A 17,835-nucleotide genomic window follows, 5' to 3' on the forward strand; every position below is an offset into this window, starting at 1 on the left:
GAATGGATGAAAAAAATGTGGTACATATACACAATGGAGTACTACTCAGCAGAGAAAAACAATGAAAGCATGAAATTTGCAGGCAAATGGATGGAACTAGAAAAAATCATCCTGAGTGAGGTAACCCAAACCCAGAAAGACAGTTATGGTATGTACTCACTCATAGGTGGATTCTAGATATAAAATAAAGAACAATCAGACCACAACCCATAGAACCATAGAGGCTATATATAGCATGGAGGCCCCTAGGACGACTGTGGCATATAATAAATTTCAGTTTTACTCAATTATTGAAAAAATAGCCAAATGAATGGAAACACATGAACTATGAACCAAAGGCTGAGGGGCCCCCAGCTGGATCAGGCCCTCTGAATAGGTGAGACAGTTGATTGGCTTGATCAGTTTGGGAGGCAACTAGGCAGTGGGACCAAGTCCTGTGCTCGTTGCATGAGTTGGCTGTTTGAAACCTGGAACTTATGCAGGGACACTTGGCTCAGTCTGGGAGGAAGGGACTGGACCTCCCTGGACTGAGTCTACCAGGTTGATCGCAGTCCTCGGGAGAGGACTTGTCCTGGAGGAGGTGGGAATGGCGGGTAGGCTGGGGTAAGGGGAGGGGGTGGGAGAGGGGAGAATAGGGGAACCCATGACAGATATGTAGAACTGAATGGTATTGTAAAATAAATAAATATATATATATATATTAAAAAAATAGAATTATGAGTGTTGTTGGACTCAGAATAGAAGGAGGCAGTGGAAAGAAGGGGGTGCATGCTACATCCTCAGACTGGCCTCTGATGCTGGGGAATGATTAAAAGAATGACCTCTCAATATATACCATTCCCCATTCACTCCCTCACTTCATCTGTCATTCATTCAACAAGCACTCACTGAGCAGTCCACCCACTGGACTTCATGCTCATTGCTAGAATACAAAGATTAGCTGTGCTATGGTTTGAATGAGCTCCCTTCCCCGCCTAACTCATGTGTTCGAATAGGAACTTTGAGAGGCCATTTGGTCTCTGCCATCGTGGATGTGTTGATGTGATTATAGGACGAGGTCCATTCTTAGGAACATGGTTTTATTATAAAAGTCAGCTTGTCCCTCTTCTTCTATATCCTCCTGTGCTTTCTTGACCCTCTGCCTTCCACACTGCCATGACACAGCAAGGAGGGTCTCATCATTGGCTGCTTGGACTTCTGAGTGCCCGGAACCATGAGCCAAATACATTTGTACTGTTTATAAATTACCCAGCCTGTGGCAGTCTCTTACAGCAACATAAAGCAGACTAAGATAAATAGTTATTATCCTTTTAAGAGCTCAGAGAACGCATCAAGGGTAGCACAGAGTTCTGACCCTGGTGGCTGCATTCACAGGCTGCTGTGAGCCTTAGGCGGTGTCTTAGTTAGGGTTTCTATTGCTGCTATAAGACTTCACAACGAAAAAGCAAGTTAGGGAGGACAGGGTTTATTTGGCTTACAATTCCAGATCATAGTTCATCATTGGAGAAAGTCAGAAGAGGAACTCAAGCAGCTGGAACCTGGAGGCAGGAGCTGATGCAGAGGCCATGGAAGGGTGCTGCTTACTGGCTTGCTCCTCATGGCTTGCTCAGCCTGCTTTCTTAGAGAATCCAGGACCAGCAGCCCAGGGATGGCACTACCTACCATGGACTGCACCCTCCCACAATGATCAGTAATTGAGAAAATGCTTTACAGCTGGATCTCATGGAGGCATTTCCTCAACTGAGGCTCCTTCCTCACTGATGACTCTAGCTTGTGTCAAGTTGACACACAAAACCAGACAATACAGGCAGGAATAACTTGCTCCCCCAGCAGGTCCATGGAAAGTGCCGCACACAATTAGTAATCCCTATGTTTAGCTTGAAGACCAAGCAGAAGAGATGTGGAAGATCTGCCCGATGCTGAGAGTTAAGCTCTCTCCTGCCTGGATGACTGAAATTCACAAGCTACCTCAAAAACAAAAGCAGCAAATAAAACTCAACTTCGTTCTGTATGGGGTTTCCACGACAGAGCAGGCTCCACTTAGCAACTTCAGGAAGCCGAGACCGGAAGGGACAGACTTGTGTATCAATTTAAACATTAAGAGTTTGCCGCATGAAAAATCAGTGCAGCTCCCAGACAAACCTCTAAGGTACACTTGGCTCTGAATGTCTTCATTTCTCTGTCCCTAAAGGAGACTCAGTTACCACGCTCCTCCTCCTCCCTCCCCGGTATTGCAACAAAAACCAGAGAGAAATAAGCTGCTAAGATCTACTGGTTCACTTCTGAGAGCCACCTGGTGATTTCCTGCAGTTTCTGGTGAACACACACACACACACACACACACACACACACACACACACACACACGTAAACAGGGAGTGTGGAGAGCAGCCATGAGCTCACCCTTCCTTCCATCCACCCACATCACCTCCCTATGGCAAAGCATCTGAGAGCCAAAGGCTAGGCAGCCCACGAGGCCCCAACGGCGCTTCCGAGAGGCATCACTGCTACGAGGACCCTTGTGTGTTTTATTCCTCTCTCTTCAGAAGGCTGCGGAAAAGTCAACAAAATGAAAATAAAATTAGATTTGAAAATACAATAAAATTGACGGAAATTTTATTGAAAAGGAAATAACTCAGAAAACAGGGAAACACAAATATGCACGCTCTGGGGACTCGTAATGCGGCTAGGGCGGGATGACAAAGTTTCCTTCTGAATTCCCTGGTTGTACGAAGAGAAATGGAGAAGCAGAACAGTTCCCAGTATGTTTGAAACCAAGAGTGTCTTCTACCTGCTCATTCCCTCATCTCTCATTCCTCTATTTCCTCACTCATTCCTTTTCCCAGCACTGGCCGGGCCCCGACTTCATGGCAGAGGCAGTAACAGAGGTGGTATAAGAATATGGCATCCAGGGATGGCGCCACCGTTCTAAGTATGCATGGGAGGAGGGATACACAGGGCAGACAACATCAAGCAGTTTCTGCCTCGGAAGTAAGAGGAGACAAATGGCCTGGGACTCACCCTGTTTCCCAGAAACCCTGGAACAGGGCCTCTGTGCTGCCTGTAGTGTGGTTAAGTGCCATTTAGAGAAGGGGGCAGGTACCGAATTATCCAGCAGGATGACTCAGTTCCTATAAACAGGATGGCTCAGGGAAAGGAATTTCCCGGTGCTTTCAGCCACTGGCTTGGAGCACACACTCAGAATTTTGTTCTGCCAACTTTGTGCCTTGCTTGGGGGCAGGAACGGAGACAGGGAAGGCCCACCCTGAATGGGGCCGCACCTTCCAACAAATGTAAGTCTGTGCGACTGCGTCCCCACTCCCAGCATTAATTTTCTGCATTTGTCGCATTTGCATTACTCGAGGTATTGGGAGCATATGGCAAAGGTTACTCACATCAAGTCCCAGCCAACCCAGAAGCAGAAACTAGAGGCCAGGATGTAACCTTCAACAATACCCTCTGGTGCCTTACCTCTAAGAGCTAACTAAGCCCATGCTCCAAAAGGTACCACAGCCTCCCCAGATAGCACCACTAGATAGGGACCTGACATTCAAAATATGAGGGTGTGGGGGTACAGTCCAGATTCAAACCACAACCGCTGGGGCATCTGCTCTCAGGATGACAGCATCCTGATCACAGCACATCATTGGATAAAGAGATTCTGTACCTCTGGGTAGAACAGGCCATCCCAAGGACAGCAAGAGGACTCAACGGAAGATGATGTCTATGGGGTCTGAGGACCATTTGTCTTTCATTCATTATCTTTTTCCTTCAGCAGCAAACACTCACAGAGTGTCTACTATGTCTATTCTAACCCCAAGAAGTTTCCCCCGTAGATGAGTGGACATTCCGAATATAGGCCTCATCTTCAGGTGGGAAAAACTCACAGTGCTATTGCTTATTTATCAAGATACAATGACAACAAAATTCTATCAAGAACTTCTTCTGGACCTTGTCACTAAACATCATCTGCAGGATTAAATTTGGGACGACATTTTTGTTGCTGTTGTTTTGTTCTTTTTTTTTTTTTTTCTGCCAAGTTGTGCTCCGCAGGCTAAGTCTAAGAGCAGCGACAAGTGATTGGAGAACTTAGCCTGCAGCCCTTACAGCAGCAGAGGAATTTCTCCTCACCGGGTCCTTAGGGGAAAGTCCATAACTGGGCTGTGAGAGGCCTGTGGCAAGAGAGCTTTGAAGCCTCCTTCTGGGGTGGGGGACAGTGGTGATTAATGCTGCGGCCTGCTCCTGGGTCAGCTTTCTTTCTCCCCTCGGAGGTGGGGGAAGGGAAGTTACCCTTGAAGTCTTTCTTAGTAAGCTCTTCAGGAAGAGGGTTTGATATTGGAGATTCCCTTGAAAGCGCCCTGCTCCCCTCACGTTTTTCCAGTAATCCCTCACTCTCAGGTTTCCCTTTGTCTGGAGCCAGCCCATCCCCACATCCACCCTGCCCAAAGGAAGCTCCCTCCTCCTCCTCAGAGGGACTTCCAGTCTTCCCACTCCAGCTTCCCCTTCACCTCAGGCCCCTCCCCCAGACCTGCTGCCCTGCCCCGCCCCCACCCCAGGCTTCCAGCTCAATTTAGAAAAACGTAAATATAATACATCTCTCCCTGCTGCCGCCCCCCACTGATGACCTGCCCTGCCATTTCACCAGACAGGCTGTAGTGGGCTCAGCACACTTCCTGTCTGCATGGGTGGTCCTGGGGATCTTGGGAAGGAAGCTGACAGCTGAGAGCAAGGCCCAGGATCACCGTGTCAGGCACACCAGTGGGAGTGGGCAGCTTTGGTTTCATAGCTCTCATTTTTTGTTCAAAGTCCAAGACAAGTGGCCTTCTGGCATTGGGGAGGTCTAGCCAGTTGAGAAGGAAGGAAGGAAGGAAGGAAGGAAGGAAGGAAGGAAGGAAGGAAGGAAGGAAGGAAGGAAGGAAGGAAGGAAGGACACTCCCCTCAGTCCCTCCTCTTCTTTACCAGGCCTTATCAAAACCTCTAGTAGAATGGTCTGGAGAGAGGACTCCACCAGTGAACCACTGGTGTGACCTTGAGCAGCTCACATAGCCTCCAGCTTCTTGGGCTTGAGGGGCACTACTTAGCAGTTACACATAAAGGAAGACACCAGAATCAGAAAAGGAGCCTGGAGTTCCAGCCCAGTTGTTTGAAACTCTTTGCAGTACTTAGGACGCTCCCTCACAGAATGAGAAGCAGCATTCATTTCTGCTGGTGAATCGGGAACCTTCTCTGCTTTCACTCAGCATCATGCGGTGCTCTGAGAAAGCAAGAGCACACTGACTCAATTATATCTTGCTCCCAAAATGCTAGTTATACGCCGCTTCTGACACATTGCACCATCAGCTTTGACCATAGATGACAGGTGGGTCGTGTGACATCCAGGGAAATGCATCCTCTGGTTTAACTCCCCTTGCGATGGAAGAAGAAAGGCCCAGAGAGATGGCAGGCCCAAGGCTGCTCTCCCAGCTAGAGGCAGAGCTGGACCCTCACCCCAGACACACGCAACACTTTGGGCACGCACAAAGGAGGGCGGGTGCTCACTGGGCCTTATGTTGTTCAGAGAAAGATGCAAGAGGTGACAGACTTTGTTCCAAGGACAAGGGAGAGGAGGAATCAGAGGTAAAGGAATGGTGTCTCTGTCACCAGGTTTACTAGCCATCCAGAGGAATGGCAGAAACGATTACTCCCCCAGGAGGTTAAGATGTCTGTGGGCTTTGGCCTTCTAGTTTCCCAGAGTTGCCATGTAGGAGTGCATGGATGGGCTCATGTTACACCTTCTCTTATTTCCCTAGCTTACCCAGGGAAGGAGGGAATAATAGCCCTGGGTGGGGGAGGGGAGCAGGCAGCCCTGAAGGGGAGAAGTGGGGAATGAAAGGAGGAGGAGCAGCATGAGGGGGCAGAAAAGGAGAAACAAGGATAACACATTCTTGATAATCCACGCCCTGGATTATCAGCTCATAAATCTTCGAGGATTGACCTGCAGTGAGGTGCCTGCAGCCTAGAGGAGGAGACAGGACATAAATGGATACCCTCATTTACACAGAGACTCCATTACAGGGGTTGTCTAGAATGTTCTCAGTGCTCACACTGTGAGAGGCTCTGGGCAACACTTTGTAAATCGGGGAAGCCTTGTTCTTGTGGAGTCTTGCGAATGTCTTACCATTGGGAACCTCTAGTTTAGAAAGCAGTGTCTCTGAAATCCTGCAGGGTAAGGGCCTAAAATATGAAAGGAAAGGATGCTTCATGGAGCCAGAAACATAAAATGGCTTTGCATGTATGACTGAAAAGACAGGGAGAACTCCAGAACAAAAGGAACGTAGGAACGTGCCACGTTGGCCAGGGAAGGAGGGAGAGGCTAGATGTGCTCTTGAACACCAGAGTGACCAAATCAAAGAACAAAACCACAACCAGCAGCAGCAAGCCAAGCCGGTGTGTCCAGGCTGTAGGATAAGAAGCCCCAGCCATAGGGGGCCAAGAAGATGCACAGTAGTAATGGCTTCCAAAGACACTCCAGAGAGGACCATGCAGACATTGTAAACAAACCAGGTCAGAGCAAGCAGGTATGACAAAAGGTAAGCTTTCTCAGGTAGGGACCTGGAGGTCACGAACACTAGAGGACGGTGAGGTAGAGGACTCAAGATCTCAAGGGAACTAGCTTAGAAATGCTTCCTCTGACATTCCTTTGGGGCTCTTCCCTGCCTCATAGGAAATCTGAAAACACTTGTGGGGTGGTAAAGGGAGATGAGCCACCTGAGTTGGGTCAAGTAGGTGGTTCTTATAACCCCAGGATGTTTAGTGATTGGGCAATGGATTATAAGAGGAAGGTGAGAGGAGAGAGTACAACCAGCCTGGCAGGGAGGATGTTCTAAGGGGGCTCTTGGGTCCTTCTCTTTAGCTACCAGACTATTGAGACAATAGACCCCAAAGAAATACAAATTCCCCAGGAATCACATTCTGGGGGAAAAGATATGTCTGAATATGGCCAAGGGAAAGAAGGAGGCCCATGTATCCTGAGATAAAGAGGAAGGAGGGGTGCAGAGCTCTTCATTCAAGATTGTGTTGAGCTTTTTGGTCTACCTTCCAGGACCTGTGCTGAGGGGTATGAGTTAGAAGACTAAGACAGTCTTTGCTGACAAAGTAAGCGCATTTTCCAAAGGGCCTGGGTGAAGATAAGCCAGAGAGGAACTGGGGTTTGCAGAACCAGAAAATGCTTCCACGGGCAAACATGTCTGAGGTTGAACAACTCTGCAAGAGCCTGTGGACAGGTAGGCTAGGCTAGTAGAAGTGGATGCAGATGTGGTGTGAGTGACCCCACCATGCAGGCATGCCCTAAGGAAAGGACAGTCAGAGGAGAGCGGGTTCATGCATGCCCTTGCATGCCACGCTGGGGCAAGTCAGCAGCACTGAAGGACCTTAAGAAGGGCACACGTGGCTGCCCATGTTAGAAGAGCTGGTCTAAAAAGTGAAAAGGGAGCTAAGAGAAGAGAGCGGGAAAGGAACCGGGCAGACAAGGTTGGCTGTGTGTGCAGTAACACAAAAGAGAAAGGATGAAGGATGAAGGCCACCCCAGGAATCCAATATTCCTAGCAGAGGCAAAGCAAATGAGGGGCAGGTGGCCAAACAAGAAAGGTGCCAGGACCATGCTGAATAGTCTCTCTCTTGATAACACTGGCGCAAAGTTGGGGGGTGGGGCTGCCTTTGATAATAAGCATTGACTGCTCACTTGAGCCCAGGAGGGGACTAAGAAAGCCTTGCATCTCTGCCTTCATTTTGAGTCTGTACTTTGGCTGAAGTTACAGAGTTGAGGTATTGTCCTTAACCTTTCTTCTTGAGTCACTCTGAACTCTAGGAAGAGCAAAGCCTAGTAGGATAGCCCATCCTTCTAGACAAGACAATTCCCATGATGACAAGGCGGTACCTTCACAAGTAACAGATTAACAATTGAACAATTCACCCCACCATCTTGAAGGACAGGAGCTGAGACAACAATGGAGAGAGAGGCCACGCCTTGACCAGGATCACTTGATCATGTATATCTCTTTGCTTTTTTTTAAACCTAAACCTCACGTCAGTCCTCCTAAAGATGGACTTGGGGTCACTGTACAACCTTCCTAACAAGAATGAAGATATTCTAAAGAGACACCAGTGTCCCTCCTTTTGGTTATAAGATTATGGAGAAATATGGACACACACACACACACACACACACACACACACACACACAAAATAAAATTTACCCAAGTCTCGTGCTAGAAGAAATAAAAAGCTTGGAGCCTGGTACCAGACAAATGGAGAGTATGTCTCCTAGAAAGAAATTCCACCCAGTTCGGGTGGCATGTGTCATTGGAGAGATGGGCTAGGGATGGTTGTGTGTTCTTGGAGAGATGGGCTAGAGATGGGCATGTGTCCTTGAAGAGATGGACTAGGAATGGGCATGTGTCATTGGAGAGATCGTCTAGGGATGGGCATGTGTCATTGGATCTCTTTGTTTTTTTCTCAGTGTGACCATGCTGAATAAGCCTCCTTTCTGCTTTTCACTGATACTGTGTTTTTAATTGGCTTTTGGGGATGGGAGGCAAAGCCTAGCCTATTGAGACAGCCTGACCCTGAACTTTGCCTTTGAGTACCACTAATGGTTATGGAGTAAGGTGCTCTACCAGTTCATGACTACTCCCACTAAGCCCAGGAATCCAAACTTAGCAATGCTATAAGACAACTCAGATGTGGCTGCAGGGCTCTGAAGCCCTAGTGTATGAGCTCAGAGAACCCTGCGTTTCCCCTCAGCTGGAGGACTCCTGCAGGCTTTGGTGGGCATTTCCAGAGAGCAGGAGAGACTAGTGGCTGATGGCCCTTCAAAATACCTTCTGATTTCACTGCAAGTAAAAAAATAAGTAACCTTACAATTCCCAACACTTCTGTTCTTCTTTAGGGTTTAACAGGATTTAAGTTTGGAACTAAGAAAAGTGAGATTTCCTCAAAGGGCCTTGTGAATGATGAAGAAATTCATCTTAGCCCTACAGTGATGGCCTCTGGCTACAACATTTGAATTGCATTTGGAGAGGACAGGGCGATGTCAGGGGACAGGTAATTGAATCCCTGGTTGGAAGAGAGTACTGATCATGTGACTAGAGGGACAGGAGCTATGGGGTTTAGAGAAACATGACAAGAAGAGCCACGGAAGCTTCCAGACTTATCAAGCAGAGGCCTAGCCCAGAAACAGAACCTGGAAAGCTGGGAACGCGTCACCCCCAAGTCCCCCCACACACACACACACAGAGAGACAAGATAGAACTCTCAGCCACTGGCTCAGAGGCAAAGGCACTCCAGAGTACCTGAAAGTGACCTGCGATCATTTTAACACTAAAACAGATATAGCCTGGGTGAAGATTTAAGATGCTAATGAGACATGTCCTCCACGAAACTGCGTCATGTAGAAGCACCTGTCACAGAACACAGCACCATCGAAGGAAATGCCCACACTGTGCAAAGGAGTCCCAAAGCTTTTACTATGCAAATGACCCCACCCTGTCCTATGTGCTGCTCCTACCAATTGAGTGACAAACTGTTTCTCTGCTCTGGCCTCCTGCCTCCTTTGGAAGTTTATCTTTTTAAAAATAAATTTTCTCTGTTTCTCCTCAGTCTGTGCTCATCTCTTTGTTCCAGGACACAAGAACTCTAACACCCATATCAGGAGGTAGGAGATATCACCAAATCCACCTCTTGGATGGGAAAATTGGTGTTGAGCATTAAGCCCAGAGACACATATGCAGCTAGCAGGCTGCTCAGTTAAGATTGGAAGCCCCACAGCTTGACTCCAGGACGTTCTCTATGTTGCTTGGTAAGGTTTGGTGGAGTTCATTCTGCAGTCCTGTTTCTGATTGTGTATAGAATAGGTCTCCTTTGAAGAGTGAAGAGGATAGGCCAGAATAAAAAGGGACACAACCCAAACACCATTGTTCTTCTATTTATATATAATAATATATTATAATGCATCTGACATGATTGACATGCTCAGCAAAATGGAGTAAAGAGGCTTGGCATACTCTTCCAAGCAAGACTATTTTAGTATCAATAGAGTTGTTGATTCAATCAATATCAATGACAATCTGAATTGGTGAAGAGGTTGTCCTGGTTTCTGGGCTTATTCCTCCTGTTAGATGTTTAATAGTAGTTGGGTGCTCCACAAAATGAGTGAATAATTAAATGTGTCCACTTTCATTTCCCCACTACCTCCCTAGCCTTATGACCCTTGTGGTCCATTTCTTCAAGGGAAGTAAAGAGTTCAGTTACTTTAATGACCAAGATTTTACAATTATTCCTCTCCATCCTGTGTGAGGTGGGAACTTAGATGTCTATCTTCAGGATTCTCCACTAATCCCAGGTCTGTAATAGAAATCTCCCCATCCCCAAACTATTAATACCATTTGCTCTCCTTTATCAACAACATTGGCTTGTGACCATGAGGCTGCTTGCATTTCCAACCCTCTTCCTTAGAGTGTGTTCTTTGCCTGTTACTGATGATGAAATCAGAGGAGATCTTGCAGGTCTGTAGTTCAACCTTATATCTAAAAAAGGAAACTGTAGCAGAGAATCCTCATCCACCTTCCACCAAGCCCACCTTTAAAAATGAACTTTCGTTTGCCTCCTAAAGTTATTAGGACAAACTTATTTATGTTAACAAAAATTCCTCAGTAATTAGCAAACATGCTCATTAAGTCATTCATCCATGCATTCATCTGGTTATGATATACATTGAGTCCCTGTTACGCCAGGAAATATGCTGGGCTCTGGGGGATGTAGAGGTGAATGAGCCATAGCCCCTCTTCACTGCTCTTTAGAACCCAACAGGCTGGGTCTGCTGAAGAGCAGATCTGTGAGCAATAACTCAGTAAGATCCCATTAGTGTGGGTACCAAACAGAATGCTAAGGGGGAGAAGCACATAGGTAATGATGATACACAGGAGGAAGGGGAATTGGCCTGGATGACTTTGCAGAAGGAACATTGCCTAAAGCAAAGCTAGGACTGAACCTGCAACGTTCGGCTCCAAAGCTTGGAATGGAAAACGCACAAGAAGGCTTGGACTCTCAAGTGTAAGGTGCTTTGATAATTCTTCTATATCACATGACTTCAGGGTCCTGAGGGGTTTGTTTGTACCTCCTATAGCTTGGTAGATTGGTCTACTCCTTTCAGAAAGTGCTGTGTTAAAATGAACCAAAGGTGGTGGAGAGTTGGCTCAGTGGTTAACAGCGTAGGCTGTTCTTGTAGAGGAACCAGGTTCAACTCCCACCACCCACGTGGCAGCTCACAACCATCTATAACTCTAGTCCCAGGGGAGCTAGCACTTCCGCACATATATACATGCAGGCAAGGTGCTCATACACATAAAATAAATAAATCTAAAAATATTTTTAAAAAATGAACCAATGATCAGATAATGAACATATTTTTGGTCATCTATTTATACTTGAGCAAATGGATCTTGATGAAACAAGACTTCAAGAGGGCACAGGAAATTATAGACCGCATTAGAGCATTCATGCCAGTAGAAAATCTACCAAACATTCATGCCAGTAGAAAATCTACCAAACATTCATGCCAGTAGAAAAGCTACCAAACATTCATGCCAGTAGAAAGTCTACCAAACATTCATGCCAGTAGAAAATCGTGGTTGTTCTGGCATGGCCAGTTGAGGGCAGCTAATCTAAGTTAGAAAGAATATAAGAAACTCCTAGCTTCTAAGCCACATGTGAAATGATCAGCTATTATCAGTTATAGACCCCCAGCCTATACGTCACAGGATGGCCGTAATCTTCCTGTATGGAAACTGTGTTCTTAAACTGCAGATTTCACTCTTGCCCTTCTAGCTTGGAAGGACAAGCGTTTTATTTACAGAAGAGCACAGGAGACCCAAGGAGGAAAGGCCACCATCCCGGGGCTGTGACACCCTAAAGGGGCAGTGAGTCTGAGGCTGCGCAGCCATTCCCTAACTCCTCCCCACAGCCCCTCATCTGAAGCTGCCACCCAGAGAAGGGAGATGGGCTCTTACTCATTTCCATGTATTCAGGAGTCAGCCCAGTGTATGGCTCGAGGCTGTAGTCCAGGTCCCACTGCTCTGGGCGTTTTGAGTGGTCGGGGTCACTTTCTCCAGGTTCTGTCTCATCTTTCAACTTCCGAAAGAGTTTCTTTAGCTTCCTACAAAACAAACGCAGTAGTCACTAGAAGCCTTGGGGGACAGAATTAGTTCAGCTGAAGAAAAGGAGGAAGAGATGAAGAAAGGCACTAACGTCATCCCTGAACCAACCAAGGAGGCCTTTCATTAAGATAATAAAGAAACCACCCTCAGCATGATACCAGAGGAGGAAAGGTATTGTCAACGCCACCCAGCTATGAATGCTGCAGCCTGCCTGGGAGACATACTGCCGCACCAGCAGGGGCTGATGGTCTAAACCTTGTGCAGGTAATCAAAGCTGCTATGAGGTCAGGAGTGGAGCAGCTTGTCATGTCTGGAAGTCAGAATTTTGGGTGTTTGTGGGAACAGGAGTTCCACAGGCTGGGGACAGTGATGGGTCGCAGCTGGGTTTAAGGAACAGCGAATGCTAATGACTGCACCCAGGTGGTCCAGGTAGTTCATTGACCACCTCCTAATACCAGCACAAGGATGACTGTCTTCTGACAAGAAAATGAACTGGAGAGACTCCAGGTCTAAAAGAACTCCAGTAGGGCTGGGTGGAGGGACCTGTGAGATCTTTGTGTAGACAGCTGTATTGTGCCTGGAGTCAAAAGCTTGTCCGTGCTCTAGGCAGAGAGAGACCTGAGGATGTCATGGAAAGAGCAAGAGATAGCCTGGTGATGGCTGTTACTAGAGGCACAGTGTTAGCAAAATGGCCCAGGAGCTTCAGGACTTAAGGGCTGGGGACGGGGTGGGGACAGAGACCTTCACAGCACAAGGGAAGAGCAGACCTAGGGGCAGAAGGCCAATGATGAGATTGTGGCAGAGGAGGCAAAGCAGGAAGAGGGAGGAGCTTCAAAATCTTGTAAATGTGGATTGGTTCAGGAAAGGGGTGGGGTGGGGTAGGGTGGGGTGCTGTGAAAATCTACACACAGCTCCCAAGAGCTGGTCACTCCCAGAAGTTTCCTCTGGGTATCAGTGACCAGTAACAAAATGACCCAGGTTTAAAAGGAATCCTACAAGTTGTATAACATACAGATGGGGCTTTGGGAAACATCAAACTATGATTCTGACCCTACAATGCATTCTCTTGTTAAAATAATTCCTTTGATGTTACCCTCACCCTATCCTTTGCATCTGCTATATTTTTCCATGTCTTCTTTTAATGACAAGTCTCAGGAAGCTTCTGGAAGCCTCTGAGTTTTTCCACAGCTAATGCTCCACAGACTGGATAATGCACCCAAACCATGTGATCTGTGGGGCCTTCTGCTTCAGGGACCTGTGCTGAAAGCAGTTCCACAGATGGCTCCTGGATGCTGGCCTCACGGAGGGAAAAGGCAGAGCCTAGCCCTGCATGGGCCAAAGATGACCACATAGCCACTGTGTGGTTATTTCTTTCCTGACTCCTGTCAAAGTTCAAGTTTGTTCCTCAGACTTAGTTCCTAGTAAGACTTCACTGTATTTGAGGGAGCAGCCCTCCTGTGATGTCTCTAAAGAGAAAGTGTTATATTTATCCATCTATACGGAAAAGTGAGAATTTATAGATTCTTATAAGAGTATATGGCAGTTGCTTGGGGATGTGATCTGGCACATTAGTAAGAATAATGATGGAGAGAGCTGTTGCTGTGGAAGGATCCATTTGTCTGTTCTTTCCATCTCAAAGCATGTCCAGGAGAAGTTCTAAAATGTGGGGGAGTCAGCACTTTCTAGGGGCACATCTGTGACCCCGATACCTGGAGACTAAGGCAATAGTACGTTACAGGCCAGCCTGGGATATACAGGGAGATTCTGTCTACAAGAAAGGAAGGGAAGGAGAGGGGAGGGAGGGAGGGAAGAAGGGAGGGGGTTAGGGATAAAGGAGAGGAGGGAAAGGGAGAGAAGGGTAAAGAAACAAGAAAAAAGAAAAGGGGGCAGAGTGCCTATGTGACACATGCAAGGCCTGGGGTTCAATTCCAACACAGCAAAATCAAGGCATGGGGAGAAACTGGCATTTCTCTCTTCACACAAAATGAAGGAACATGCACACACACACACACACACACACACACACACACACCACACGCACACGCACACACACACACACACACACACACTCCATTACCTATATTATTAAAGGCCTATTTATAGTTTTGCTTTAGTGTACACCAAAGCTAAATTCAAAATGAAATTGTGTCAGAGTTGTGATGGGTGTGCTATTTCAGGGGCACAACACAGTTAGGTCCAAAATCTGTTTTGCATAAGCACCTATTGGAAAGCTGAGGCAATCGCAGGTGAGGGGAACCCCCAACTAATGGACACAGCAATTAGACAGCTATGTTATGTCATGTCATGACACTCACCATGTATGAAGCTTTCTTGGAAAGCACCGTTTGTGAGCATCACTCTGGGCAGTCATGTATGAAACCACCAGGCTTCCCCCTCAAAAGCATCTGTTCCAAGCACATTTTCCTGTGTTTCAAAGTTAAATCTGGCCTGTCAGATTCTTATTTAATTCCTATGGGGAAAAAGTGGAATACAGGCTCTGGAGGTAAGGAACCGAAAGCTGCAAACCAAAGCCAGCAGGCCGAGAACAGAGGAAGAAGGCAGCATTTCGGAGCTGGGACCTGTTGGTCACATTTGTGAACTTGCTCCAAAGAAGCCCATGACACACAGTAATAACTTGGCTATCCAGAAACCTCCAAAATGGTTCTTCCTTCTTCTGGTGTCCATATTTTCTAGACAGCTAAGCATTTATTTCAATCTATTTTTGTTGCAAAACATGTTGAGGCAAATCTTTGTACAATAACTTTCTGCAGGTCACACATTGAATATAAGACACAGCTTTGATACAAACCTGTTGGCTATTATATTTCTGTTTCATGAAAGGGACGGAATACTATTGGGTATAATTTTTAACTCACATGATTTGTCCTTCACTGTCGGACTCCTCAGTCATTTTTCTTTTGACTAGGAAAGATTCTTTTTAAAAGTTGCTTATTTCATATTTCCGCCCATGCCTTGTATGAGGACACTGCCAGGAATCTGCATTCTGATTTTGGTCTTACCAAGCATGATCTTGAATGGTAAGTGAAAGATGTATTAATCAATCATAAACACAGAGATTTCATCTGACCAAGTTCAAAACACAACCTCTCAGATGATCAAGAATGTTGAACATGCTGGCAGAATCTCTGATCCACATTCTTGAAGTTGCCTACATAATCATGCCAGGTGGCCACGTGTATCCTTTAGCAGACTGGAAACTCAAATGAAAGGGTTGGGATGTAGCTCAGTGGGGCATTTGCCTGGCATGCATGAAACCCCGAGTTCAGTCCCCAGTGCCTCTAACCGAAATGAAGGAGCATATTTTGAATCAAAGTGACTTAAATGCAGAATATGCAGAGATTAGCTTCAATCAGCAAGAGAGAGGTTCATGAGGTCCCAGGCTTGTGATGTACCTGCCTCATGGATGACTATAATGACACCACATTCATCAAGAGACATAGACATTGAAACTTAGAGAAGGGAATTGTGTGTAACTTTGTAAATTATTATGTAGTTACCATTGATTAAGGTGTGGTGTACTTTTAAACACATATGCAATAAGCATAAATGAGAAAATTAAATTTTCAAGGCAAGCCAGCATGTGGTTTTTTTTTTTTTTTTTTTTTTCATCTGTCAGGAAGCTGATGGACAGAAAACATGCCAACACACTGTCACACATATGCCTGGGCTGTTTTCTCTCTGAAATTATTAAAGTCTTCTGAATCCAGAAATAATGCACTAAGTGGTAGATAAGATGTCCAGGAATGGAAACATGGGCATCTCATGCCTATAAGCTGTCTACAGTTTCACCCACAAGAGAACAGCAATGCCCTAGAAAGACAGGTGTCTTCTCCAGATGTTTGGTTGACATGAAGACTTTCCTTGGCAGCTGTGCTGGAGAACTTGGTTGCATAGCTTCAAAGGGACCAGATGTGGCTTTAGCATCATCTGTGTGTACTCTGGATGTTGGTCTACAACAAATGCTGTCTCTAAGATGCTGTGTGCATACAGAACAAAATACATCTGTTTCTCCAGCTTTAACTGACTATCACTGAATGACTCTTAGTCAGAAAATAAGGATAGAATAAAACTTCAAGATTCAAATTTATTGAGGTTGCTAGTCTTACTGATAATTGGAAGCTTGTTTAAGAGGAGAGGTTGAATGGGACACTCAGATATTGATGTTCTCACCATTCTTACTCTAAGAAAAAGCACTTAAAAGTGCCATGTAAGATTGTCCCAATATGTCAACAGAAAAATGTTTTTGAGTGTTCTACCTAATAAAGTGTTGTCTTAGGATTTCTGTTGCTGCAACAAAACACCATGATCAAAAAGCAAGTCAGGGAAGAAAGGATTTATTCGGCTTATACTTCCATAGCACTGTTCATAATCAAAGGAAGTCAGGATAGGAACTCAAAAAACAGGGCAGGAACCTGGAGGCAGGAGCTGATGCAGAGGCCATGGAGGAAAGCTGCTCACTGACTTGTTCCTCATGGCTTGCTCAACCTGCTTTCTTATAGAAACCAGGACCAACCACCAGTCCAGAGATAGCACCACCCACAAGGCGTTGGGCCCTTCCCCATCAATCACTAATTAAGAACATGCCCTACAGGTTGGCCCACAGCCTGATCTTATAGAGGCATTTTCTCAATCGATGTTTCCTCCTCTCAGATGGCTATAGTTTGTGTCAAGCTGACATAAATCTAGCCAGCTCGGTGATGAAAGCCATGTAGAAGACTGATATGTCAACATTGTGAAGAATGCTGATGGTTCACATCCCTGGGTGTACAGTTCTTATTGAAAAGAATGTTCTTCCCAAAAAACTAAGTGTTCTCCATTAGAATTTCACCTCTATAATTGTGTTTCTAAGGACAAGCAGTAACCTGGGGACCTCTTAAAGAGTGACAGATTCCCTAACTCCATGGAAGTAGATGGTTTTGATGTGATACTTATATAGAGAAAGAGGTTGGCCTATATTTTTTTCCACTAAGCCTATTCAATCCAATGAACCCAGGACTGGGTGCCATTTACACTTTTGAAAAATGGTCTAGCTCCTGTCATTGGCATCTCTCTTCATGTCCCAAAGGCCTTGACTGGAGAAATGCCATCTTGGAGATCTAGCTCCTTCATCTGTAGCACCTCCGGGTCATGAGGTGCTTGAGGTAAGAGCAGAGTGAATGTGCCATTTGTTCAGAAAGGATATTCATATCTGAAGGAAAGAGGTTCTTCAATAAAAATAATGACTCCTCTGAGAAGCAATGGTGATGCAGGCACACACTAGAACAAACCCTGCTGACTTTGAAGTTGCTTTGACACTCAGACTATTGACTTTCAAAGTCCTGATGGCATTTGAATTATATAGCGAGCACTCAGTCATGTGGAGAATATACTCCTATCCAAATCTAAGCTATAAGAAGATGAGAACCATTTCACATGCTTTTCCCCTCCAGATCTAAGGCATAGGAGCCAAGAAGTGGCACCAGGGGCATTCCCTCCAGTCTTGGGAAGTATGGACAGCGTCATTCCTGGTCATGTTGCACTGTCTGAGTCTCTTGGCTCTTAAAGAATACTTCAGTGGCCACTTTATATTTAAATGGGTTTATTTGCTGCTTAAACTAGCCAGAGGAAGTTCTAAGGCCTGCAAT

The 17,835-nt window shown here is 45.9% G+C and overlaps 1 protein-coding gene across 1 annotated transcript in view; it reads right to left on the reverse strand.

Annotated features, from left to right (window-relative positions):
* LOC119087666 (anoctamin-2) overlaps positions 1-17,835 on the reverse strand; it is a 46,224-nt gene that overhangs the window by 26,862 nt on the left and 1,527 nt on the right. Inside the window, exon 2 of the mRNA XM_037204131.1 lies at positions 12,044-12,189. Coding sequence (XP_037060026.1) covers positions 12,044-12,189 — 146 coding nt within the window. The remainder of the gene's footprint in view (positions 1-12,043; positions 12,190-17,835) is intronic.

The sequence above is a fragment of the Peromyscus leucopus genome, chromosome 3, assembly GCF_004664715.2.
Source record: "Peromyscus leucopus breed LL Stock chromosome 3, UCI_PerLeu_2.1, whole genome shotgun sequence".
Classification (NCBI taxonomy): Eukaryota; Metazoa; Chordata; class Mammalia; order Rodentia; family Cricetidae; genus Peromyscus; species Peromyscus leucopus.